The 15,583-nt window shown below is 43.0% G+C and overlaps 1 protein-coding gene across 1 annotated transcript in view; it reads right to left on the bottom strand.

The window, feature by feature from the left end:
• The window catches only part of LOC121271602 (heat-stable enterotoxin receptor-like), a 113,080-nt gene that overhangs the window by 39,005 nt on the left and 58,492 nt on the right, over nucleotides 1-15,583 (bottom strand). Inside the window, exons 13-17 of the mRNA XM_041177638.1 lie at nucleotides 12,178-12,240; nucleotides 11,512-11,583; nucleotides 7,945-8,049; nucleotides 3,855-3,941; nucleotides 1,189-1,321 (exon numbers count right to left, since the gene is read on the bottom strand). Of these exons, the coding sequence (XP_041033572.1) occupies nucleotides 1,189-1,321; nucleotides 3,855-3,941; nucleotides 7,945-8,049; nucleotides 11,512-11,583; nucleotides 12,178-12,240 (460 nt within the window). The remainder of the gene's footprint in view (nucleotides 1-1,188; nucleotides 1,322-3,854; nucleotides 3,942-7,944; nucleotides 8,050-11,511; nucleotides 11,584-12,177; nucleotides 12,241-15,583) is intronic.

Below are 15,583 nucleotides of genomic sequence, written 5' to 3'. Positions count from 1 at the left end.
TTTTTGAGGTCTTCCAATAGCACGCGACTGACCCGGTCCGGCGTGAAATTGCACGAGATGACATCAGGTGAGTGCCCCGATATCATCTCGTGCTCACACGATATTTCGATTGGCGGGTGCATGCAAAAGTTGGAAGCACGCTCACTAACAATTAACAGGGCAATTAAGCCCATTAACGGTGCATATGTCTGCAACTTTTCATTGCCCATCCAACCTTACAAGCTTCTTAAACCAGGTGTTTTCATTTGTCCGACATTTAAAAATTTCAATTCCCAAACCACAAGTTATACTGTCAGTCTGTACAGGTCCCATCTCCCCAAGAGCTAATGTCCTAGGAATCTATAGCGCTCTCTCCTGCACCATCTCACAAGCCAATGCATTCATCTGCTCTATCCTCCTATTTCTAAATTCACTTGTACATGGTACTGGGAGTAAATCGGAGATTACTAGCTTTGAGATCCTGCTTGCTAGTTTCTCTGCTAGCTAAAATCTACCTGCAGGATCTTATCCCTCTTTCTATCTATGTCATTGGTACCAACATGGTCCATGACTGCTGGCAGTTCATCCTCCTCTCTCTGCAGTGGCTCAGTGATAGCCTTGATCCTGGCACCAGGGAGGCAACAAACCTCCTGGATTCATATCTTTAGCTGCAGAATGCCCTATCTATCGACTCCCCTATCACTATTGCTTTTCTAATTTACCTCCTGCCCCCTGTGTAGCCAGGCATGGCACCTTGGACTAAGCTTTAGGTTACACTCTCCAGAGCAGCCATCACCGCTGGTTAGAGGGTGGGATGCACTCAGAGGACTCCAGCACTACCTGTCTGCTCCTTCTTGACTGCCTGGTGGTCACCAAATCCCTTTCTGCCTGAATGCCCATACGCTGCAGGGTGACCACATCTATAAATGTGCCACCCACGAAACTCCCACTCTTGTGAATGCACTGCAGCAATGCCAGCTGCTGCTGAAGCTCTGAAACCCAAGGACCAAGCAGCTGCAGTTGGCGACACTTCCTGCACGAGTGGTTATCCTGGACACAAGAAGTGTGCAATTGGGTTCCCCACTACTCCTTATTGTTATCCATCTCTCTTCCTGTAAATTAGTTTGGGATATTTTGTCACTTGAAAAAGGTTAATGAATGGAATGTTACAGCATTTTTTGTTCTTAGCTCATCATTTATAAAGCTCACCTTTCTGTGGCAAGGCAATGGTATTAAATCCAAAATCGGTAATTTTCACCACCATCCGATTGTCCACAACACAATTTGTGGATTTCAGGCTCCCGTGCACTTCTATTTTGCTTGAATGTAGATATGACATACCCTTAAAAATAAAGGCCAATATACCAGTCAATAGCTGAACGAGATGGTAACAAGAATCATTCTAAACACGAGTGAGGTAAGCAGTACAATACAGATCATTTAAGCAGAACCTGGTAAATGTAATTGATAGGTGAATTAGTTGATTGTTCAACTGCATAGTTAACTGATTGATTGCTTCAGAACCCATGCTGTACCTGCCCTGGGAGTGTTTGATGGACAGCTCAGAGAAGGTTTACTCTCTATCTAACCACATGCTGTACCTGTCCTGGGAGTGTTTGATAGGATAGTGTATGGGAAGCTTTACTCTGTATCTAACCCAGTGTTATAGCTGTCTTGGAAATGTTTGCTGGGACAGGTGTAGAGAGAAATTTACTCTGTATCTACTCACGTGTTGTACCTGTCCTGGGAGTGTTTGATGGGGACAGTGTAGAGGGAACTTTACTCTGTATCTAACTCCGTGCTGTACCTGCCCTGGGACTGTTTGATGGGGACAGAGTACAGGAAGCTTTACTCTGTATCTAACCCTGTGCTGCATCTGCACTGGGAATGTTCGATGGGGACAGTGTAGAGGGAGGTTTGCTCTATATCTAACCCCGTGCTGTACCTGCCCTGGGAGTGTTTGATGAGTTTATGGGAAGCTTCAGAAACATATGGGGCAGGATCTTCTCCCTGTCCGGGAGGGGAGGGGGGGTTATGCTGGAGCGGACGCGAGCGGACAGGTTCGTGATTGCCACCCTCTGGTCGGGGGCACGCCGCCATTTTACATGGGTGGGCCAAATAAGGCCCACCGAGCGTGACGTCCACCCGGAAGCACTGTGCGCTCCCTGAGCAGGCCGGGGGGATTCCCTGAGCTGGAAGTATGTTCTTTCGCATATGCGTGTGAAAGACTGCTCAGATCTCTGAGGCAAAATGAGACACTATCACATGAGCTGGGACATGTCAATTTCTTTTATTTAAACATTTTATACAAATTCTGAAAACCTCATGAAACCTCATTCCGCCTGTGGATGAGGTTTCATGTTTTTTCAGACCATCACCTGGGCTCTTCGCCTGCCCGCCAAGGTTGGATGGGCAACTCAGTTGATTGTTTTAATTGCTCGTTAACTGGCCTTAACTGGCCTTTTTTACAGTTCAGCGCGTGTGCAGCCAAATCGGCTACGTGCCCACCAAATTGAAAATCTGAATTACGCAGGCATATGGAATGCTCTCCTTCATTGGCAGAGGTATAGAATATAAAAGTAAGGCTATAATGCTGGAATTGTATAAAACACTGGTGAGGCCACAACTGGAGTATTGTGTGCAGTTCTAGTCACCACATTACAGGAAGGATGTAATAGCCCTGGAGAGAGGGCAGAGGAGGTTTACAAGAACGTTCCCAGGTTTAAAATAGTGTAGCTATGAGGAGAGATTGGATAGATTGGGGTTATATTCCTTAGAACAAAGAAGGCTGAGAGGTGACTTGATTGGGGTGTACAAAATTATGAGGGGAATAGATAGAGTGGCCAGGATAAAATAGTTTCCCTTGATGGAGAATTCTAGAACCAGGAGACATAGATTCAAGATAAGTGGCAGAAGGTGTAGGGGGGACATGAGGAAGAACTTTGTTACGCACAGGGTAGTGGGTGTCTGGAATTCGCTGCCCAAGTTGGTGGTAGAGGCAGAAACTTTAAACTCTTTTAAAAAGTACCTGGATCTGCACCTAAAGTGCTATAAGTTGAGGGCTATGGGGCGGGTGCAGGAAGGTGGGATTAGAAAGGGCACCTGGGTGTCCTCGGGCTGGCATGGACAAGATGGGCTGAATGGCCTCCTTCTGTGCTGTAAATTTTCTATGGTTCTATGGGGTAACTTCGGGACACACGCCTGACGTCACCCCATGTCATTTTACAGCCCCCACTCACCGACCGGAGAATGTAGCCCATGAGCTCTGTATCTAACCTGTATTGTACCTGTCCTGGGAGTGTCACGCTAACAATGAGCAACCAAAATGGAAAGTTTCCCTTTCCCTGGTGCTAATCTTGATGAGCAGAAAATGAACACCTCAGCCAGTGCAATGCTGGTGCAGCTGGTCCAGAAACTCCAGGACCCCAGTCTCTCTTTTCTTAGCTTTTTGTTGTTCCACTTGATGACTTATCGCTTTAGATTAGTAGTGGATTGTTTTTCTAAATGGAAACAACAGCAAATACTCCTTGTTTTTCCTATTTGTCACTGAAGCAGTGAGCTCTTGCTTGGATCCATGGGAATCGGAACCTCAAGGTGCCTCACCATGGAGAGCCTAAACAGTGTGCCGGCATGATATTTTGTCATGGGAAGGGTATTACAGCTGTAAGTAACCACATCATCATCCAACACACACACTCACTCAGACACACACTTCACCAAGATTTTAAATAGGAATTATTTTTGGAACAGTTGAGGTTGTTTCTTTTGCAGCAAAGATTAGAAAAAAGTTGACAACTGAACCATCTTCAATCTTTCAACAATCAAGTTGATGCCTAAAACTGCTCTTCATGAGGATTTGCAGCCTTCATACTTACCTTTGCAATATCATACATGACCGATATCTTGAACTCCAAGTCCATGAAGGTGCCATCGGGGTACGACACTTTGTCATTCAAAACATCCTGAGAGAAACAATAGAGTCAACACCACACCAAACAGGAAGAGTCAACAGTCAGCACAGAGACCAATTTGGCAATCTTGATCATTGAATCTTGGCACCAGTTGCAATTCAGATGCAGCCAATACTGCAAATCACCAGCTGCTCAAGGGTCAGGTGCCATAGATCACATGACTATGCTCTTTCTCTTTTACTTTTTCTGTTGGGTTCTTTTAAGATTATGAAGGGGTTTAAGAGGTTAGATGTAGATTAAATGTTTCCACTTGGGGAGACCAAAACTGGGAGTCATAAATAGAAAATAGTCTCTAATAAACCCAACAGGGAATTCAGGAGAAACTTTTTACTCAGAAAATGGTCAGAATGTGCAACTCGCTACCATAAGGACTAGTTGAGGTGAATAGCATAGATGCACTTAAGGGGAAGCTGAATAAACATGAGGGGGAAAGAAATAGAAGGTCATCTTGATAGGGGTGGGAGGAGGATTGTGCAGGCATAAACTTGGTGGAAAACTGTTGAGTGGAATGGCCTATTCCTGACCTGTAGATTCTATCTAATTCTATATAAAAGCAGAAACAGATGAACAGACTCTGCTTGTATTTGGACTAAGTTCATATGGTCTCCAGTAGATCAGTGGAACCCTTGAAATATAGTTCATATTCAAGTATCGACTTCATGTATGAAAGAAAACATGGAATTAGAAAAGGTCCTATTAAACTTGCTACTTCCACAGCCCACTTGCTACCTGCTTTATCATAGACTCTATCCCACCCACTTATCTTCATCCACACTCCCCGTACACTCTACCCTATCATTGACTCTACTCACCTAATTAATCTCCTGAGAAAAGTTTTGAATAGCTTCACCCTGAAAGCCCAGAATTAACCTAGCATAATTCCACAATCCCTATCCATCCTATACAATTCAACCCTTTATCCCAGAACTTTGCCCTATGGATTATTTGTTTTTACTATGTCTATAACCAATCCCATTCACTAGTGGGACTGCCAAAGAGAAAGTTAGGGCACCAATCTCAGCAAAGCCCAGCCTCTACTGAAATGCTCAAACTCACCTTGATTCTGCGCCTGAATTTGTCATTGTTTACAATCAATTTGACTACACCAACAAATAGAATACCCACAGAAGCATTCATTTCTCACTTGTACATTTGTTACAAAAGAGGGGAATTTGAAACCATGTTTTCAACCCCTCCCCAACAAACCTATCACTTTTCAAGGTGATTTCCTGCATCTCCAATGTTCTGCAGATGGAAGTTTGATGGTGCTGGAGGCAATTAATGCTGTCCCTTTGCAAACCGTTCACATGGTTACCCTAGTGGAGGGGGGAAAGTAGATGGGATATTTTCACTTCAAATTGGAAGGCCAACTTTACTGGGCTAGGTTTATTGCCATTCGGCACCAACATGTGGAGAGTCATGCCAATCTCTGCCCATTTTAATTGATAATTTCAATTTTTAAAAAACTACAGAAAGAAGAAATAGTGTTGAACTCCTGTACAATATGCAGTGGCATAGACCCTCTCCAGTTTACTCAGTCTGTCGTGAGATGCAACTAAACTCAAGAAATTTCTGCTCAACTCCGAGATATCAGTATAATGTGACTGAACTCCTGCCATTTTTGTTCTACAAATGATACCTCAGTCCCACAGGATTGTCACTAATGTACTGTAGACAGTACTTGGTCATCTATTAACCTTATAACTTTCCATTGCTTGCTTAAGTATCCACATAGCCATAGCTCAGTGATAGGTTCAGTCATAGGTTCAGTCTCCCACTCCAGAGACTTATGCACAAATTCTAGACTGACACTCCATTGCTGTACCAAGGGAGTGTCGTGCTGCCGGAGGTGTTGTCTTTCAGCTGAGACATTAGGTTTAAGCCCTGTCGGCCCTCCCGGGTGAACCTTTAAGATCCCACAGTACTATTTTGAAAAAGGGTATGTTAATTGTATAAATTAAGGTTAAGTGTCTATAGGTGGGTGCACTCATTGGATATGACTTGTGTACAAATAAAGAGACATATGTACAAAGGAATTAGGAGCAGGAGGGGGCCATTCAGCCCCTCGAGCCTCTGGCCCCATTTGATAATGGCTGATCTGATTGTGGCCTCAACTCTACTTTCCTGTCCTGTCTACGCCCTATAAAACTTGACTCCCTTGCTAATCAAGAATCTATCTAACTCAGCCCTAAAAATATTCAATGCCTCCGCTGCTCTCTTGGGAAGAGAATCCCACTTACTAATGATCCTCAGAGAAAAAAATGTCCTCATCGCCATCTTAAATGGGATGTTGATACTGGTGGTGCAAGAGTTAGGAGCTACATGTTTGTAATGTCTCACTCTGTGAATAAATCTAAAACTGAGTAAAGATTGATTTCTGGTCTCCTCCTTTACCAAGTGGGTATAAGAAGTTTAAGTTAGTTTCAGAGAATGGCTTGAGGGTATTTTTTGTGAGATCTGTTTTGCTGAAGTAGCCTGTGACCAACTAAAAGTAGATCCCACCTTGTTTGATTGGTATCAAAAAGGGAAGCTTTCAGGTATCTTCATAACAATTTCTTATGGGGTATTACTGTGGAATTTGAGAAATGTATCATTTAAGCAGAATTTAAGATTCGCAGTCAGGCTTCAGGGCTTTTAAATATATTGGTTTAGATATTAAGCAGAATAGGACTGGAGTAACTTTGAATCAACAATCTTATTTAGAGAGTATTATTCCTATCCCAGTTAATTCTGCTAGATCAGAAAGATGGTGTCACATCTAGAGAAGAAACAGAGCAGTTGTGAAGCTTGATTGGCCAATTGAATTAGTTATGCATCCAGGCAAGACAATGATGCTAGGTTTGATGTATTAGAACTAAGTACCAGGATGAAGCACCCTAAAATCAAGGAAAATAGGAAATGTTGTCCTTTAGCCTGGGAAGCTAAGAAAATAAAAATGTTTTAAAAAGTACTTTAGCTGCAGAAACACTAGCTCTTGTGAAAGCAGAGGGAATGGGATTCCATTTGTCAAATATTTTAGTGGAAATTGTAGGGGTGTACTAAAAACTGTTTGCAAATGAATGTTACATAGATAATTGTTCGACATGGGATAACATTCACTCAACAAAAGGTGTAAGTGTAAAAGGTTAAGGATTGACCTTGCTAGCAGGAAACAAATTTTAGAAGGAAAGGAAATCTCCAAGATCAAATGGGTTGATGCAAATCATCAGTTACCTGATTGTTTCACAAAAAGGAGTGCTTTATAAGGAGACACTTATAAACACTGGCGGTGGGTTGTAGGGTTAGGAGCTATACATTTGTGATGTTTCACTTTATGAATAAATCTAAAACTGAGTAAAGATTGACTTCTGGTCTCCTCCTTCACCAACTGGCAATAAGCAGTTTAACAGGATAGAGAAGTTATCCTCAATGTGCTGGCCAATATTTATCCCCCAATCAATATCACTAAAATAGACTATCTGGTCATTATCACATTGCTGTTTGTGGGATCTTGCTGTACTCAAATTGGCTTCTGCATTTCTTACATTAAACAGTGGCTACACTTTAAAAAGTAGCTCATTGTCCATAAAAGACATTGGCACTTCCTGAGGTCATGCAAGTTGCAATATAAATGTAAATATATGTATCCTCCTATCCCAACCACCCCCTAAGTTTACTCACCTCTTTTCCTGGGTTCCCTAAGTAGGCCACTCACCAAGGCCACACTCAAGTGAGCATGCTTCATGTGTTAACTAATGCTGTCAGGGTTTTTGACTGTGGAGGCATCAGACAAGTTTGATCTTGTACTAATCAAACACCTAAATGTATGCGATTTCCAGTAGAGTTTATTGGATAATGACAAAGAACCAGGACTAATTTTCTAAGTTCCCTCACACCAGCACTCCTCCCATCCAGAAGTAGCAAATCTATCGGCTGTCAAACAAGGAAAAGCATCAAAGTGTCCCCTATAAATTCATAAACTAATTAAAATGAAGGAGGCTCTAGGCTGACTTACCCTCAGTGATCCTCGCTCGCAATACTCAATCACTTTGTATATCTCAAAATCAAACTTCACTGTGCCGTAGAATTTGGTTAAATTATAATAATCAATTTGTAGAAGCTGAAAGAGAAATACTTTTGTTTAATAATCATAGAATGAAGCAGCACATACAGGAAGCCATTTTACCTGTCATGCCCGCTCTTCGGATTGGTTCCGCTCTCCCTGCCATTTTCCCATAGCTCTGCAAATTTTTACCCTTCAAGTATTTATCCAATTCCCTTCAGAAAGTGATTACTGAATCTGCTTCCACCACTCTTTCAAGCAGATCACAACAGCTCACTGTGTTAAAAAAAATTGTGACCCTATATGCCTTGAGAAATCAAAGGGCCAGGATCCTGTAGCTTTTATTGACTTGTCCAGCCATCTTTCAAAGAATATTTGTTGCACTCAGACCATCCAACAACAACATGCATTTATATAGCACCTTTAATGTAGTAAAATGTCCCAAGGCACTTCACAGATGATTTTGTGAAGGGGGTATTGAGAGTTAATCTGGGTAATTAAGTGTCCATTTTCTTCAGTTATACAATATTCTATTTATAGTCCATTTGGGTTTTGAGTTCAATTTTCTTTACTCTTGATTAAATTAGGACTTCCTACTTGCTCTTAAAGGAAGTCTTATGGCGTAAGGGGTAGCTTCCCTGCTTGAATCAAAAGCTCTGGGTTTGAGTCCCGCCCCAGCACTTGAAGTCCAACAAAGGTGTGTTCATAACATGGTCAAACAGGTGTCAACCTGCAAATCTTTCCAACACACGCCAATGACAGTTGGTAAGAATGGGAGAGATTCCTGGTCAGCCATGTGATGGAAGGAAAGTTGGAGCCTCTACCATCATTATCTATAGCTCCAGACCATAACATGTACATAAAAGTGCATATTTCCACAGTGACTTGGGACTCTGATTGATCTATAACACACACCATCACCATCTGCTCTCTTACACTTGAACCTTCTGTTAATTGTATAAATTAAGGGCAAGAATAAACAGGTGGAGAGCATTTGTTATTTGGGCACATATAAAGAGAGACTTATTGACACTAGAGTGGTGAGTAGGGTGAGGAGCTATACAATTGTAATGTTTCACTTTGTGAATAAACCTAAACTGAATGAAGATTGACTTCTGGTCTCCTCTTTAACCAAATGTCTATTAGAAATTTAACACCTTTGTTGTGAAATTTCTACTTATTATATAGAAGGTACAATGCAAAAACAGGCCATTGGGTCCAACTGGTCAATGTCAGATTTATGCTTCACACAAGCTTCCTCCCACCACTCTTCATCTCACCCTATTTAGTATATCTCTCTCTATTCCTTTCTCCCTCATTTACTTATCAAGCTTAAGTGCATCTATTTTATTCACCTCAACTACTCCTTGCTGTCATGCATTCCACATTTTAGCCAGTTGATGGGGGATTAATGCTGGGAAATGGGAACCATTCCAAATTCGCACACCAGTTTGAGCATCAAGCAGTTCCAGGTTAGGTGTTCCTGGTGCATGTTAGGGAAGATATTATACCATGCAGCACCTACTATTATATTCAGTTCTCATCGGATATAGCAGGCACATCCGTGCCAATGTGATTTTTCCACTACCTGTTAACACCATAAAAGGTCTTAGCAATAACACAACTCACATAGTTGTTAATAGTGTGAACAGCTGGTGGAGCTGCCTGTAGACCTGGCTTTCTCTGAAATTTGGTGAAGTTTTTTAAATTGGTAATGAACTGCACAAAATAGTAGGCCTGCTTTTAATAAATTTTAAGCACTATCTTTACAATAGATATCTGTGGTGATGGTTAATGGCTAGCACCGTTTACCTGATATAGGTGGCTGTCCATACTTGCGGTGGACAGTGTCAGTGGGTGTAGACCATTCTACAGTATTCTGTGGTTCACTGTCTCAATTTTGAGTTGGAAGGTTGTGGTTTCAAGTCCTATTTTAGAGACATCACGACTGACACTCCAGTCCAGTGCTGAGGGGGTGCTGCACTGAGAGATGTGTCATCTTTTGGAATTAGACACTAAACCAAGACCCTATCTGCTCTCTCAGTTGAATGTAAATGATCCCATGGCACTATTTGACAAAAAGCAGGTGTGTTCTGAGTTTTCTCTGGTGTCCTGGTCAACATTTATCCCTCAACAGATTTGTGAGCAAAGTTAGAGCTTATGGAATAAAAGGGACAGGAGCAACATGGATACAAAATTGGCTGAGTAACAGGAAACAGAGTAGTGGTGAATGGTTGTTTTTCAGATTGGAGGAAGATCTACAGTGCAGTTCCTCAGGGATCAGTATTAGGACCCCTGCTCTTCCTGATATATATTAATGACCTAGACCTTGGTGTACAGGGCACAATTTCAATTTGTGGTTCATATGAAACTTGGAAGTATTGTGAACCATGAGGAGGATAGTGTAGAACTTCAAAAGGACATATACAGGTTGATAATATGGGCAGAGAAGTGGCAGATGAAATTTAATGCAGAGAAGTGTAAATTGATTCATTTTGGTAGGAAGAATGCAGAGAGCCAATATAAAATAAAAGGTACAATTCTAGAGGGGTGCAGGAGCAGAGGGACCTGGGTGTATATGTGCATAACTCATTGAAGGTGACAGGACAGGTTGAGAGCACGGTTAATAAAGCATATAGCATCCTGGGTTTTATCAATAGGGACATAGAGTGCAAAATCAAGGAAATTATGTTAAACCTGTATAAAACACTGTTTTGGCCTCAAATGGAGTACTGCACCCAGTTCTGGGCACCACACTTTAGGAAGGATTTGAAGGCATTAGAGAGGGTGCAGAAAAGAGAATGAGAATGGTTCCAGGGATGAGGAACTTCAGTTACATAGAAATATAGGATAAGTTAGGACTGTTCTCCTTGGAGATGGGAAGGTTGAGAGGAGGTGTGGTAGAGGCATTCAAAATCATGAGGTCTGAACAGAGTAGATAGGGAGAAATTGTTCCCATTGGTGGAAGGATTGAGATCCAGAGGGCACAGATTTAAGGTAATTAGCAAAAGAAGCAATGCAGACATGTGGAAAAAACTTTTCACACAGCGAGTGGTTAGGGCCAGGAATCCACTGCCTAAGAGTGCAGTGGAGGCAGGATCAATTGGGGTTTTCAAAAGGGAATTGGATCACTATCTGAAAAGCGAGAATTTTCAGGGTTACAGGGAAAAGGCAGGGAGTGGCACTTGAATTATTCCTTCAGAGGACCAACACAAGTATGATGGGCCGAATTGCCTCCTTCTCTGATGAAATCATTCGATTCTATGTATCAGCCTCACCGAAACAGATGGTCATTAGCTCATTGCTGTTTGTGGGAGCTTGCTGTGTACAAATTGACTGCTGCATTTCTATCATTATAAGAATGCTTACATTTGAAAGGTACTGCATTGGCTATAAAACTCCTTGAAACATTGTGAAAGGTGCTCTAGAAATACAAATCTTTCTTTCTTTCTTTCCATATGTTTGTTACAAATGTTACCCAGTGCGCTTAGAACTGGGGCGAATGATGAGTGGATTTACCTTGTTGAGTTCGATCTTTTGCATCACAGTGAAGTTGCCATCCTGGTGTTTCAGCTCCTTCAAGACAACAACCTGAATGGGGGAGAAAAGGAAATAATGTTTCACTCCAGATCCTTCATCAGCATGGATATTAGGTTTTACAAGCCAGATATTCTTGGGAGGAATGTTCTATGCCTACGCTGAGGAAGCAACCTGGCATGTGCTATCCCAGGTGGCAGTAGGTAAATTACTTGGGTGTTGGGCAGAGGGGAATGATATTGACCACATTCATACTGTGCAGTCTATTTTTGGATTGGGGTAACAACAACAATTTGCATTGATATACCGCCTTTAATGGAATAACATTTCCCAAGGAGCATTATCAAACAGAATTTGACATTCAGCCACATAAGGAGAGACTGGGACAGCATCCAAAAGCTTGGTCAGGGGTAGATTTTAAGGAGCATTTTAAAGGAGGAGAGGCACATAAAAAAGGCAGAGGGATTTAGGGAGGGAATTCCAGCACTTCAGTCTTTGGCAGCCGAAGACACAGCCGGCAATGGTGGAGTGATTGAAATCGGAGAAAATCTTGGACGATTGTAGTGCTGGAGGAGGCTGCAGTCTTAAGAGAGGCAAGGCCTTGGATTTGAAAACAAGGATGAGAATTTTAAAATCAAGTCACAATACCTTTTTGTCATATTTTGCTCTCCATAAAGGCACAAGGCTTTCTTTTTTCTTGTCCTCTTCAATCTTGAAATACAAGACAATGTGGATTAGTCACAGGTACTTTGGAGGGAGCTTGCATCTTTTTAATTTGCCACCAATTGGTATCATTCCCTGATGGGCAAATGTTGAGGCACTTCCAAAGCATCCAGTTATCACTGAGAAAATGGAGCTCACTTTTACCTTTTATCACAAGTTCAGGAGGAGGAAAGATTGCAAATGCACAATATAATTTTTTCCTGGTGTTTCAAACTGCTACTAGCACATACTGGGGTGCAGACAGAGGACAATCCCTCCTTAAAAGACCCATAGAATCATACAAACCAAAAGGTGGACATTCAGCTCATTGTGCTTATGTCGCCTCTTTGAAAGACCTATCAAATTAGTCTCACACGCCTTCTCTTTTGCCATTGTCCTGCAATTTTTTCCCTTCAAGTATCTATCCAATTCCCTTTTGAAAGTTACTATTAAATCTGCTTCAGATAGTTCATTCCATATATACCAATTTGCTGCATAAAAAAGATTTCTCATCGTCCCTTCATTTCTTTTGCCAAATATCCTAAATCAGAGTCCTTTGGTTACAAACTGGCCTGTCAGTGCAAACAGTTTTTCTTTATCAAATCCCTTCTCATGGCCTGGGAGGGGAGGAATCTACAGGACAGAGCAAAACAAGCACAAGCAATAAGGAATACATTTGGATTTATATAGCATTTATCCTCAGGAAGTCCCAAGTGCTTCAGAACCTATTATGTACTTTTAAACAAAGCAACCAAGGGTCAGCCATGGCTCAGTGGGGTAGCACTTTTGCCTCCTGGTTTAAAGGTTGTGGGTTCAAGTCAGGAAACTTGAGCCCACAATCCAAGCTGATACTCCCATGCAATACTGAAGATGTGCTGCATTCCTGGAGGTGCCATCTTTCAAGGATGACTTTAAAGCAAGGCCCTCTCAGGTGGAAGTAAAAGATCCTACAGCACTATTCAAAGAAGAAAAGGGGAGACATTACCATTGTCTTGACCAATATTTGTCCCTCATTTCACTGTTGAATGTGGACTATAAGATTCTGTCCAAAGTTACTGCCAATCGGGTCAAGTCTGCTCTGGAATTGGTGATCCACCCTGACCAGACCTGCACTGTGCCGGGCAGGAAGATCTCTGACAGCCTCGCACTGCTCAGGGATACGATTGCCTATGTGCAGGACAGGGGTGTGGACACTGCCTCATCAGCCAGGATCAGGAGAAGGCCTTTGACAGAATATCGCACACCTACATGGTGGATGTGCTCTCCAAAATGGGGCTTGGGGAGGGAATCCGCAACTGGATCCAACTGCTCTACACAAACATCAGTAGCGCAGTCTCAATCAATGGGTGGGAATCAGATAGCTTTCCTATTAAATCTGGAGTCAGGCAGGGCTGCCCTCTCTCCCCTGTCCTGTTTGTGTGTTGCATAGAACCCTTTGCTGAGTCCATCAGGAAGGATCCGGACATGAGGAGTGATGATCCCAGGCAGTGGAGGCACTCAGGTCAAAGCCTTCCTGTACATGGACAACGTCACCGTCTTCTGCTTGAATCCGCTGTCGGTGTGCAGACTGATCCACATCTGCGACCAGCTCGAACTGGCTTCGGGAGCCAAGGTAAATCGTGGCAAGAGCAAGGCCATGTTCTTTGGGAACTGGGCTGACTGATCTTTTGTCCCCTTCACCGTCAGGTCGGACGGCCTGAAGGTGCTGGAGATATGGTTCAGAGGGACCGGGGCATGCGTTAGAAACTGGAAGGAGCGAGTGTCTATGGTGGAAAGGACACTCCCTCTCCATTGCGGGTAAGAACCTGGTCATCAGGTGTGAGGCACTCTCGCTGTTGCTGTACGTGGCGCAGGTCTGGCCCATTCCACACTCCTGCGCAGTGGCGATCACCCGAACCATCTTTCGCTTTATCTAGAGGTCGAAAATGGATCGTGTCTGCAGGGACGTGATGTACAAGCCTCTAGATAAAAGGGGAAAAAACATGCCCAACATCGCCCTCATCCTGATGGCCACCTTTGTGTGTGGCTGCATCAAGCTGTGCCTCGGTACGCAAACACCAAGTGTCACTATGTGCTGAGGTTCTACCTGTCCCCGGTGTTGTGAAGGATGGGTCTGCTCACGCTGCCAAGGAACGCTCCAAGTAGTTGGACCGTCCCGTACCACCTGTCCCTGGTGGAAAGATTTATGCAGATAAACATCCTGGAGGTCCTGCGAGAAAAGGAGATGGTGGATCCTGTGGGATGGTTCCCCGAGCAGGCTGTCAAAGTCATTTGGCAGAATGCCTCATCGCCAGGACTTTGCAACAAGCACCAAGATGTAGCTTGGCTGGTGGTGAGAAAGGCCCTCCCCATTAGATCCTTCCAACACACCAGGAGTCTCACCCCCTCCGCATGCTGCCCTCAAGGTGGCTGTGGTGGGGAAGAGACCGTTGTTCACCTCCTTGTGGATTGTGCCTTTGCAAAGGAGGTCTGGAGAGAGATGCAGTGGTTTTTGTTGAGGTTCATCCAGAGCAGTTCTGTGACACAGGACTCTGTGCTCTATGGGCTGTTCCCAGGGACACACACCAAGACAAACATCAACTGCAGCTGGAGGATCATCAACTTGGTGAAAGATGCTCTTTTGTCTGCCAGAAATTTGTTGGTCTTCCAGTGCAAAGAGTTGTCCCTGACCGAGTGTTACAGACTGGCACATTCCAAGGTCCAGGACTACGTGCTGAGGGACGCAATAAAACTTGGGGCAGCCGCTGCAAAGACGAAATGGAAAAAGGTGGCTGTCTAAGACCTTTCTGCCATCGTGCACTGAGGGGCTGGGAATTGTGTAGACCCCTCAGGCTGTACGACTCATGTATGTATGTATGTAGTGAATACTAAATGTATCATAATTGTAATGAAGTGCCGCAGAGTGCAAAATGATGTATGTTGATAACTCCAATCTCATTGTCTGACTGTCTGTAATGACTATATTGAAATGACTGTAATATTCATTGATTGTATTGAAGCACCTTGTGATCCATGTGTAAAAATTGAATCTGATTGCATTTTTTGTGATGGCCATTTAGAAATGTTTTGTAATGTTCTTTCAGATGTTTTATGAATAAAGTATATTTTTCCAAAAAAAAAAAATCCTCAGTCTCAACACCTACGACAGATAATCTGGTCATTTATCTTGTTGTGGTGTGTGGGATCTTGCTGTGCTCAAATTGGTTGATGTTTTTCCCATCATTACGCCAGTGATTACCTCAGTTAGTTGCAAAGCACTTTGGAACATACTGAGATTATGAATGGTCTTACATAAACGTAAAACATTTATTTTTATCTTTTAACCAATTTCCTCACCACAAGGTCCCATAAA

This window comes from Carcharodon carcharias, chromosome 31, assembly GCF_017639515.1.
Source record: "Carcharodon carcharias isolate sCarCar2 chromosome 31, sCarCar2.pri, whole genome shotgun sequence".
Taxonomy (NCBI): Eukaryota; Metazoa; Chordata; class Chondrichthyes; order Lamniformes; family Lamnidae; genus Carcharodon; species Carcharodon carcharias.
Note: the sequence above shows the minus strand (reverse complement) of the source record. Positions and strands in the feature narration are given on the sequence as shown.